The sequence below is a fragment of the Charadrius vociferus genome, unplaced genomic scaffold (genome assembly GCF_000708025.1).
Source record: "Charadrius vociferus isolate BGI_N301 unplaced genomic scaffold, ASM70802v2 scaffold180, whole genome shotgun sequence".
NCBI lineage: Eukaryota > Metazoa > Chordata > Aves > Charadriiformes > Charadriidae > Charadrius > Charadrius vociferus.
The window spans coordinates 164,907-177,334 of record NW_009646412.1 but is presented as its reverse complement, the minus strand read 5'-3'; the positions used below and the strand labels follow the sequence as shown (position 1 = coordinate 177,334).

The 12,428-nt window shown below is 42.0% G+C and overlaps 1 protein-coding gene across 1 annotated transcript in view; it reads right to left on the bottom strand.

The window, feature by feature from the left end:
* ITGBL1 (integrin, beta-like 1 (with EGF-like repeat domains)) overlaps positions 1–11,786 on the bottom strand; it is a 149,563-nt gene extending 137,777 nt beyond the window's left edge. Inside the window, exons 1-2 of the mRNA XM_009880568.1 lie at positions 11,731–11,786; positions 11,284–11,495 (exon numbers count right to left, since the gene is read on the bottom strand). Coding sequence (XP_009878870.1) covers positions 11,284–11,495; positions 11,731–11,786 — 268 coding nt within the window. The remainder of the gene's footprint in view (positions 1–11,283; positions 11,496–11,730) is intronic.
* Positions 11,787–12,428: the final 642 nt, after the last annotated feature.

Sequence of the window (12,428 nt, the reverse complement as noted above, 5' to 3'; positions counted from 1 at the left end):
AGGGTTAAGAAGGTAAATGAGAGCTAGGCCAGCTAAAACTGATTTTTTTTTTTTTTTTTTCTCAAAAAAGATAATTGTAAAAATGAAACTTGCGCTTTCTCCCTTAAATAAAAGATTTCTACAAACAGACTGTAGGCAAACCTACATAAATGGAGAGCAGTTGTATACAATTGCAATTGCTCCTGCATTTTTAGTTCCCATCTAGAGAAACTGCCCTTTTTGGAGACGATGGGCAATTTTCTTTCAGTGATAGCTGGCACCTGGATCTCTTCCTAAGCACAAACTAGGAGTTGTACTTCATGGCACTTGCTGTATTTGTGATGAGGTTTGTCTGTGACTTGAAACAGAAGTAAGAACGAAACAAAATTCTTTCAAAAGAAGTACCAGTCCTACAACAGTACTCTGGTGAAGTGTTTCAGGACCATTTTCTGATTTTAAATACTTTTCTTACTGGTTATCTGCTTACCACAGAATTTACCTGACTACAAAGGCAACAGACAAAAAGCTAAGTAAATTTGTAATACTGACTTCTATGATTCTATGAAGGAAGGTCTCAACCGTATCACTACAAGTCAGTCAACAGTTGTAGAATTAATTCATTGCCTCTATTCTTCCCAGGTTAAAAACTGCTTGAGAAAGAACCAAGTCAGTGCAGATGGCTAGAGTAAAAGTGCTGTATGTTCTGAGAGCCTGCATAAGTGGGTTTTTTTACATATAAAGGCACGTGTGATTAAAAGGCACAATTCTACAAAAGTGCTCAGGAGAACCACACTGCAACATGTTCTTATATGGCTTTTTGTCACGGCATCGCCATTGTTCAGCTCAATTTGGACCTTCTGCAAGTATCCTCATAAGATGAAAATGGTTGTCCTTCTGCATTTCAGTTCTCCCCTGTTACTGAAGGGAGAGGTCAGAAATTCTCCAGTAATCCTACAAAGCATGACTTTATAAACCACCATTTTGAGGAGTCTTCTCTGGAACACAGTCTACCAGGCACGTCACTGCACCTGCAGTTGTCAACTTTTCCTTATAGAATCATAGAATGGTTTAGGTTGGACCTTTAGGGACCTTGAAGATCATCAAGTTCAAAGCCCCTGGCCAAAAGCAGGGACACCTCCCACTCAACCAGGTTCCTCAAAGGCCCATCCAGCCTGACCTTAAACACCTCCAGGGATGGGGCCTCAACAACTTCTCTGGGCATCCTGTTCCAGTGCCTTACCACCCTTAAAGTGAAAAATTTCTTCCTAATATCTAACCTAAATCTTCCCTCTTCCTGTTTAAAGCCTTTCCCCCCTCATCCTATTACTGGTAAAAAGTCCTTCCCCAGCTTTCCAGTAGTCCCCCTTTAGGTATTGGAAGGCCACAATAAGGTCTCCCTGGAGCCTTCTCTTCTCCAGGTTGACCAACCCCGACTCTCCCAGCCTGTCCTCATGAGAGAGATGTTCCAGCCCTCGGATCATTTTTGTGGGCCTCCTCTGGACCTGCTCCAACAGGTCCGTGTCTTCCTTATGTTGGGGGCTCCTGAGCTGGATGCAGCACTCCAGGTGGGGTCTCACCATAGTGGAGTAGAGGGGCAGAATCACATCCCTCGAGCTGCTGGCCGCATGTCTACTGATGGAGCTCAGGAAATGGTTGGCTTTCTGGGCTGCGATCACACATTGCCGGCTCATGTTGAGCTCCTCATCAATCAGTACACCCAAGTCCTTCTCCTCATATTTATTCCATCCATTCCTTCCAAGCCTGTATTTATGCTTGGGATTGCACCGACCCAGATGTAGGACCTTGCACTTTGCCTTGTTGAACTGCATGAGTTGGCATGGGCCCACCTCTCCGGCCTGTCCAGGTCCCTGTGGATGGCATCCCTTCCCTCCGGCGTGTCTACCTCGCCAAACAGCTTGGTATCATCGGCAAACTTGCTGAGGTTGCACTCAACCCCACTGTCCATGTCTCCGACAAAGATGTTGAACAGCACGAGGCCCAGTACCAACCCCTGAGGAACGCTACTTGTGACTGGTCTCCACTTGGACATCAAGCCGTTGACCGCAACTCTTTGAGTGCGATCATCCAACCAGTTCTTTATCCACCAAGTGGTCCATCTGTCAAATCCATGTTTCTTCAATTTAGAGACCAGGATATTGTGTGGGACAGCGTCAAATGCTTTGCGCAAGTCCAGGTAGATGATGTCAGTTGCTCATAGTCTTTTCATGGCAAACTTAAAAGGATATGAGCTTAAAACCTTATTTTGGTTTAAAAGTCTTTCATTCTGGAACAGCTTTGAAAATGGTTACTCTTAGCTTGATTAATTTTATTTCAGAATATACTGAATGAGCAAACTCTTTGTCTGACCAGTTCTTTGTGGGATTGACCTGCTACAAATTCTCTTCCTTATTTATAGGTGGAACACTTTTAACCTGGAAACACACTGATGTTTTCATAAATCAAAGCTGCTCTCACTAGGATAATGATACATAAGAATCAACAAGTCAGTAGCATGTAATGCACAGACGGCTTTTTGGAAAAGGAATACACGACTAATTTTTGTATGTAATAGTAGTTTCGGTACCTAAACATGAAAAAAAAAAAAAAGACACAGCCTTAACTCATAATTTTCATACTATCACATTTTATTCTTGCATCTGATGGGAACTCAGTGGTTTGAGAGTACCCGAGCAGGACTCAGATACTTGGGCTCTCCTCTGAGACTCATCATAAGTCTAAGATGATCAGGAGGCACATTTTTGATCTCTGACCCTCTGCTTCCCATCTTCAATATCAGAAGAAAAATATATACCTTCTAGTAACTCGTTGCAAGAACTGCAAAGAAAGGCGTATATCAGACCTGCATGCTGTGTTCATTACGGTCCAGTGCCATATACCGGGCACGTTCACACCATGTGAAGTGGGGCTTGCATTCTTTCCTGGAGGAGAGGAGTCTATCCTGTTTGTATGAGAATGACACTATCAGTTGATTTTACCATCTGTTTGTGGTCCCTAAGAATGCAGTAATCCCAGTTCAGAGGCAAAGAGAGATTACGGTTGAGTGTCTCAAAGATTCCCCAAAGTAAACAAGACAATCATCACGCAGCTATGGTGAGAAAGAAAGGGAATGTGGTTAAATTTCAACTTCTGAACTATGCCCTTGGAAAACAAATTATTTACCACAGAAATGTATTTTAGACATCCAGATTTGTTACTAGTTTAAAAGTCATAGGCATTGCTCCCAGGACGAGCCAAAAATTGTGTACAACTGAAAAGACAAAGAAAATCCCTCGACTGATTTTGGTTGTTTTTTTTTTTTTTTCAGAGCACATACTCACCAGGACATACAGACATAGAAATGGATTGGATTATGTCAGTGTACCTCTTGTTCACAGACAAATGCCGTTCATTATTCACCTCTAAAAGAAATGCCTGTACCTTCATCTGCTGAAAAGCCATTCAAACTATATGCCATCTCTACTTGTATCCAAGAATTTCTGAAGGGGAAAGGACAGACAACAAATGAGTCTGGGTGTTTCGGGAAGTGGAGAGGAAGAGGGTTTTCTTAAGAAGAGGGGCTTCTGGCTTCTGAGAGTCAATCAGCTTGCACCATTGAGTTTAGCAAATCTCCAGTTACTTTCTGCAAAACAGTTTAAAACACTTGGAGTGAGGAAATAGGGCGTGAAGAAACCTGTGTTACATGACAGAAACTGCTTTGCCATATGTGTTCCCCACATTTCAGATAAATGAATGGACTAAGGTAAATGATTAACATTTATATCTTGCTTTAAACATGTTATCAAATTTGTAAACTAAACCGTTTCAAATGTCAGGAAGCAACCATTTCCCTCACATCACTGAAGCATAAGTCCACTGGAGAAAACCATAACGTATACAAAATTAAAAGATGTATCATGGTGCAAGTGCACAGGACTCTTCATTAGAGGTAGCAAGTCAGATTTAGCTTTTCTTAACTGTCAACCATGCAACTTCAAGATTTAAATTACTTTACTTTAATACATCCTTTTAATTAAATAGGAAATTACATGCAAAACAGACAAAATACTTTAAAACAGCTTTTTTTGCATCCAGTAGCCTCTAACTGTGGATCATGAAAGCTAACATCCCCAATATTTAAAATGACTGACACCACCTGGTTTAAAAGGCTGAACTGGAGCTGCTGGAAGCAGAGGACTAGAAAAAGCATGACTGAGGAAGCTGGACAAGTCTTACGAGTAACGACTGAGGGAACTGGGGTTGTTTAGCCTGGAGAAGAGGAGGCTGAGGGGAGACCTTATCACCCTCTACAACCACCTGAAAGGAGGTTGTAGAGAGGTGGGGGCTGACCTCTTCTCCCTGGTGACAAGTGATAGGATGAGAGGAAATGGATTCAAGTTATGTCAGATGAGGTTTAGATTAGATATTAGGAAAATTTTTTCACTAAAAAGGTTATTAAACAGTAGAACAGGCTGCTCAGGGAGGTGGTGGATTAGCCATCCCTGGAGGTGTTTGAAAAAAGGGTAGATGTGGTACTTGGGGACATGGTTTAGAAGTGGTTTTGTCAGGTTAGGTTAATGGTTGGACTTGATGATCTTAAAGGGCCCTTCCAACCTCAGCAATTCTATGATTCTATGACTGTGGCGGTCTGTTTGGGGCACCAGAGGATTCTCCCACAGCCCGCTCACGCCTCTCCCCATCCCCACCGTCACCCCCAGGAACACAATACTGTGACCAGGTGCTCCAGATACAACATCTGGAGGATGCTGCATGCTGCTGCCAAGGCAACAGCGTTAGGCTGTAAAGTTTTCCAAATCACAAAGTTATTAGTCGGTTCACCCCTGCTAGTATCAGAGTTGGCACTCCCAGACACCTTCCCCATAAAGTGACACAGATATGCCTCCGAAGACTCTGACTGCCACCCTTTAAGCCACTGGCAAGAAAATGCCCCAGATTATATCACTGCTGTTACTCATATGGACAGGCAGAAGGGCGAAGCAAGTCTTAGGAGCATTAGGAATGTAATTGCTCTTTCAGGAAAGGGGACAGGTGCAATTACAATTAAACTCTCTTGAATCTTTATTCCTCTTCACATGAGAATCTGATCATGTAACTGCTTGAGTTTGTGTTCCAGCTCACTGCCTATGTACCAACTCACAAACCCCTATCTGCAAATAAGGACTCACTCTATCACTCAAAAAGGAAGCTTTTACATAGCCTTGAAAAATATTGTTTAAAAGAAGAACATTTTTTCATTATGTACTCAGACTTGGAAAAGAGGAGTGGAGGAAAACATATCTCACTGGGTCTGGCTGTGTGTCTATTCAATCTAGAATTATTGCTTTGAGCAAGGCTTGAAAGTGGTTTGGGCCAAAACTATCCTCGCTTTCTAGGGAAAAGTAAAAAATCTCAAAGAAAAAAACTCAAATAAAAAACCTCAAATTCCAGCTCCTTCACCTTTGCCTTGTTCTTCGTAGTCCTTCCAGCTTGAAAGGAAATTTGACTCTAGGAATACAACTGTGGTACACCACAAAGTAACGTGGCCTCCCTCCATGAACTTACACTCCAGTTAAAACACTGAATAAGTTACAGTACCACATATATATTTTGGGGTCTTTCTTTGCATGGAAGCCAAGCATCAGTACTTTTTAGGCACAAATTGCCCCTTTTCCTGGGACAGCACTAGCAATGTGTTCTTTCCTCCTAAAAAAGCTCATGGAAACATTTTAAATCAGTGAGAAGCTCCTTGTCAGGACAAACTACCTGGGAACACCTATACTGACAGGTCTACAGTCCAGTGGCAGAAGTGATGGATGGTTTGGAGCCCTTTGCAGGACCAGCTATCAACAATAAAACTTTAAATAAGCATAGAAAATCTTACCAAGCCAGTCAGCTTGTCTGACAAAGGCTGTCATAAGAACACTTACTGAAACCCATTCAATGAGGTAAGATCACTAGTACACTGGCCTGTAACATTAAGTACACCATCTATTTTCTATCATCCATATCTTTTCCATATTATTGATAATGAAACACAAACGTTTATAGAAGGACTCAGTCTGTGAAAGCCATTTTGTCACAGAGGGTATGCTTTCAAATAAATAAAAAAGACTTCAGTTCATTGTCAGCCCACGAATAGCATAAAAATTCAAACCCACTTCAAAACACTTATTTACATTTTCAAAACTTGCATGAAGGTTTGCTTCTCCTCTGCAACGGATAAGCTTGTCGCCCCAGTCTAAAGAAGGGCAAAAGGTGAAGGAGATGCTGCTCCCTCCCCTGCTTTGCTGTTGCTGATGGCCTGAGGGGCTGCATTCCAGCTCTGCTACGTGCTGCAGAAAGTCTCTCCTTCCACATGCCCAGTGTACTCGCTTTTAGTTTATAAACCAGCACGTATTTTCCATGAGCAGTATCTGCAGATAAAGGTGCTCAAAATGAGGGCTAGGCATTTAGCTACAAATCCTTTAATAAGATGGTTTCAAAAAGCTTCCCTTCCAGTAATGTCCCTCTCAGTGCCTCTCTCTGAGCTTCCTCCTCGTGCCTCGTTCGCCACTGCTATGAAAGTACATGCTGCATTTGGAACTACAGCAATCGTAGATGAAACAAAGGCTGCTGGAGTTTACCAACATCAGGTACCAACAGCATAAAGCTGAGAATAGTCTGGGCTTCAGCTTGTGCTTTGTAAGTCTCCCAGGACCTCGTGCACTTAGCAAGGCAACAAGCCTGCAATGAGGTCTATGCTATCACAATTTCATTTCTACTAGAATGTGGGGGACTTCTTTGGAGACGAGTGTGTATGCTATTATCACACCTGCAAACCCCTGCTCCAAGAGGAGATGTCACTTACGCCAAGTTCTGAAATTCAGACTAAAGCAAACCAGCTCAGAGAAGAACTGCAACCTCTCATTTTCATCAGCAGCCTCCTGGCTTGTTTTTAACTTGGTCTTTTTAGGAGGCTGTGTCTCCAATGACCACATATGTCACAGCTGAATCTTCACAAACGTGGCCTCTGACAGAGAAGAGGCTTACACCTGTTCTCAAAATCCAGGGCTTTGAATTTCACTTTGGATCAAATGGCAATCAATGCAGGTCACAGACTGTCTTTTCTTCATGCTTTTAGCAAGAAATGCTGGTAAATGAAAAATCAGCGTATCAGACCTCCCTTCAGTACAAATACAAAGGTACAGTTATTAGAGCATTTCCAACTCAACTAAGATAACTCTGCCTAAAAACGCTATTCACTTTTTGTGCAAAGAGCAGTCCTCGACTCAAAATATTCTCCAAATTCTGTCTCAATTTCCTGACTCTCCCCAACTGCTATATAGGGCCATATATCCAATAAACTCACATAGAGCATAACTAAGCATTACATCAATACTTTAATTCGGCTTTATCTTGCATTTCTACATCCACTCGTTGTCAATTTAATTTTTCACATGTGTTCTCTGCATAGTTCAAAGCCTTACAGAGTGGGAAATAATGGCACTGATATCTTCCTGTCCTTCACATAGCTATGATAACACTTCTGGCTGTGAAAACCTACGACTAACACTGCCATTACATTGCTGAACTAGTCTTAAAATAGGTACAGCACTTACAGCAACTACAGCTTTGGAGAAAGAAACAGAAAAATCTTTCACTGGCCTGAACAGAGGCAACAAAAGTTCCCCAGCAACTGCTTATGGCAGTGGAAAATCACGCAGTGCCACTATAATTCAGTAGGTGTAAAAGGTATTTCAGTTTGGAAGAAAATTTGTTTATAAAATCTTAATAACTATGGAAAAACAAAGACATTGAGTATGGTTCTGAACAAAGAGGAAACTTCTTCATATATCACTCTCTATGCTGTCACCAAATCATATCTACCCCTTGATCTCACTAACTATGAGCAGTGCGATCATATTGCCTCATGTCCCAGCTGGTAATTTCTGTGGTCTGTTCTCTAGGAACATCTAGAGTGTTCCCACTCCAGTTGGCTGTGGAAGTCTACGCTTAATTTACTTTTTCTATCTTCATTAATCACAGGCACCGTAAAAAAGATTAACTAAAAAAAAAAAAATATATCACTGAAATTGATTATTCTCTATACTGCAAAACCACAGAAAAATAGGTATCAAGTGGTGATGTGATAGGAATTGGTGCTGCATTCCACTTTCCTTTACACAAAACACAGGCTCCCCTTATGCTAAGAAAGCCTGAGGCAATTTGAAACTGTCTGAACTACTATTCGCAAATAAACAGCAACAAATATACTGTCTGCTCTGCAGGAAGAATAAATCCTTTGGGGTTTTGATTCAGTGTTTGATTTAGTCTTTCTCCTCTTAGTTCACCTCCTTGAAGACCAGAAGCAAAAGACAAAGATGTCACCAACATTGCAAAGAGAATGACAGTATTGGGACTCTACTCTTTTTTCCTCTACACCCTATGATATGACAGGCAGATAAAAAGGACACTGAGGGGGACAGGAGACTCAGTGACTCAGACTACAGCACTTCATTTCTTTGTTTCCAACTCCATGAGAAATCACCTATTGCTTTATCAATCTCAGTGGGATAAAAGGCCAAAAAAAAAAAAAAAAGATAAAATTCCCTCTAAAGCAACTGGAAACATCATGGAAGGGAAATACAGCAGAGAAGTCTCAAGTAAAAGGACAGCATCTGCTCTTCTTTATTACTCATGGTATAATCTCTTTCCCATTGATTATACAAGGTGACAAGAAAAAGCCAACCATACACAGATGGACATTTTCTCTATCTTCAGGCCTTCCCTCTCCAGAATATGGGTGTCCAACGACTGGTCCAGAAGGTAGATCTGACCCAGAAAGTGCATTGAGCATAATGAACTGCATATTGGGCAACTAAGTATTTTGTTCAGCTTGGGACAGGATAGGGAAGCGGAGGTATGTCTGAACTGACTGGCAGGGAACAATTATTTTCGGCATTCATGACTCAAACAACTCTGCCTGTCCAACTCACTCTGAATATGAACATCGCTGGTGATTAGACATCAGCCATTTGAAAAAGGCATCACACTGGAAGATTGAAAAGTAGCTTACTTGAAACAGCATTAACCTCAAATACCATGGCTCTCTAGAGGAATATTCAATTAGTCTCCAGAAGTTCTACATGTGGTATCAGTCAGCAGTTATTGTTGTTGTACTCATCAGGACAGACCAGCAATGAAATAGGACAGCAAATATCAAAATAAAACTAGGAAAAAGAAAAACAAAGTGGGAAACACGGGGGATGTTATTCATACAACGTTAGGACCAGTCTCCCGTGAGTTATACTACATCTGACCATCTTTTCTTTGCACACCTCCTCCCATATACACACAACTTAAAGATATGTGACTAAAAATTGGGGGGGGGGGAGGGGGGGGAGGGATGAAGAGGGCAGCAAGCACAGCCTGATAGGAGGAGTTTCACCGCCTGGATCCAGACCCCACGTCCCAGCCCTGAAGGAGTTACCCAGGGCCACTCTCCTGCAGTGCTGGGCAGGCCAGGGCTCCAACAAAGTCAGCTGGACTTTCAGCAACGTTGTCAAAAAAAAAAAAAACCAACAAACAAGCAAAACCTCTGGGCCCTTCACAGCTGTTTCCCTCCCCATGTCTTTGTACTGATTCCTTTACTGCTTTTTTTCCAGAAGAGTGAATTCAAAAGTATTTGACATCTCAGTGGTAACCCGGCTTCAATACTCCAGCTACAAAAGGTGACAACTACAAAAAATTGGTTTTTAAAAAATGTTTAATCACTTAACAGTTACATCTTTAAACTGCTGCATGAAGTGCTACAAAAAAGCTAAATATTGTTAGAAATCTCTTGGTTTTGTTTATCCTGTCAGCACCTTTTTCTACCAAAGCAGTGACAAAACTTGCAGCCACTGCTTGTGACATTAACAGGAACATAATAGTGGAGTTTGTAGCAGAATATTAAAATTGAAGAAGCTTTCAGTTTCACTTTACACAATTACCCCAGCAACAACGCAAACATATTGAAATCACACCACTGATCAGAAAATTCATGTTTGGGACAGAAAAGCACTGAAATGATCAGTGGATAACTAATATTTCTTATGCAACTGGACTTAATTCTGCTAACTGCAGAGTCTATAAATCAGTTTCTCCACAAAACTCTAAAGTCGTAAGTGCCAAACACAAATATCTTTCTCATAATCCCATCCTTGATCTTTTCATGTTATTATTGGACTTCTTATTCTTAGCTACATGTTGCTAAAATAAGTTGCTCTTTTTTTCCTACAAAATTTGCCAAACCCACTGCTGGAATGCATTTGTATTGTCCTCGTACTAGAAGAATTCCTGTAACATTCCCATTGACCTAATTGCAGTTTTTGGCCTGAAAAGATGACACGTTTGTGTGAAATCTGGTAAAGCTGTTGAAGCAGGGATACTAGAAATGAAGTACCCTTCTGGCCCCTTTCATCAAGCTCCAGGCTGAATCCCCTTAGGAATGTGATGGCAATTCTTCGTCCTGCTTTTTTCTAAAATCCTATTCTAAGCTGCTTAAAAAAAAAAAAAAAGTCCAAAATCTGACTGAAATAGCCCAGAAACTTAAGTAAAGACAGCTGGAAAGATGAAAGAGTGATAATGTTTAGATGCAAACCGAGTGACATGTTCCAACAACTGGCAGGGACTAAATTGTCCCAGAAATGTATGTAATTTCATCTGACATTAAAGAATACAGTGTCAGTGGGAAAATCTCTGAAACCACAATACAATTACATTGTTATAAGTCTCTATTTGGAAAGCATTATCATTACTTAGATAAAAACAGGGTTTTCATATTTATACACCCTCCGCGTGGTACCTGTTACAGCAAACCTTCTTCCTCATAGCAGGAGGAGAGGAAAAAATAAATAAATTACAGGACAAAATTGATTGTTCAAAGATAGTTTAAAGCCTTGGTAGATACCATATGCCGTCTCTAGGCAAGCAGTTCAAATGCATCAATATTATATGAAAAACGCAAGGAATATCGTATCCTGTATTAGAGTCAAAACACAGCTTGCAGAGCCTCCAACCCCAAGCAACTCCTGCTTTTGCCCCCGCTGCAGATGAAGCTCACTCTGGGCGAAGTCCCATTTTATGGCACAGTCAGTGCCTTTGACTTCTATCCTTTAATCTGGTGAAATCCTTGGATGTGCCCACAATCCCCTTTAGAGTCATGGTTCAGGGACACATACGTAACCGTGGCTCAACTATATCAGGGTGCTGTGTTCCCAACATATGTCTGCTTGTAACATATGCATGTAACTTTCTAAGGTTCTGTCACCATAGGGGTTTCCTTACCTGCGCAGATCTTCCCGTCGTAGGTCTCACACACCCAGTCATGGCACTCGCAGAGCGGACCGTAGTATGTGCCGGACTCAGTCACTTGGCAGATGCAGACTCCACACTCGCATCCGCCTCTGCCGCTGCACAGCATCCCCCCTGCGACACTGCACCTGAGCTCCGACTCGGTCCGGGACAGCCGGCACGAAGAAGGATTACTCAAACCGCTCCTGTGGAGGACAGCAAACAGAGCAAGCAGTGGTCAAAGCCAGGGGCTTGCAGCTCAGAGCCGATGAGAGCTTGGCTTATGGGAAACCATCCTCCTGCCATGGCTTCAGCCCATCCCCAGAATATTGTTTTGAATGCCACCACTTTAGTTCTGGTTGTAAAATAACCCCATTTTCTTCTCTTTCATCAGAAAAGTCATTGCTACCTGAGGGAATGCCTATATTGTATTTTACTTACCTTGTTAACTGCATTAGGCTCATCTTTTTCATCATGCATATCTGGTATATACGCATATCTCTGGTATATACGCATATACATGCATAGTTTGATTATCTATCATGAAATACTTTGATTTGAATTATTCCAACAGGTTTAGAAAAGACATGCACATCCAAACATCTAGGTAACATAAGAAGAATATATGATACCGAAAAGCAAGCCTACGGTTGATTCTAATAAAATACATTTGCCAAAGTAATCCTTCTGGTTGTCAGATATATAGGATCCATGCTTTCATCAGAGAAGGAAACTGAAGTAATCACTGCTTTCCATGCAATAGCATAGTTTGTGGCTGTGCTTTTAGTAAAGTCAGCAGAATCCGGATGCTAGACCTGAAGATTTGCAGCTCTGCCAGGTGATTGTGCCATGCACTGGAGCATGCAGAGATCAGGACTTTGAGGACACGCACAGGGAAAAAACATACGTTTCCTCATCAGGAGCGGGATTGTCGGAAAAGAGAACAAAGGACCGGCCAAGCCAAAACCAGGTGTTCTCAGCGCTGGGGAATAATACTGAGGATTCAGGTGACGAGTACCTGGCACTTCTCAGAGATGGGATTTTGCAGGCTCTGGAGCTGAGGAGCTGCCCGCTGTAAGAGCAGGCGGCTGCTGGCCCTGGTGGAGGGGCAGAGCAAAGGGCAACGTGCCCCGCTGTGC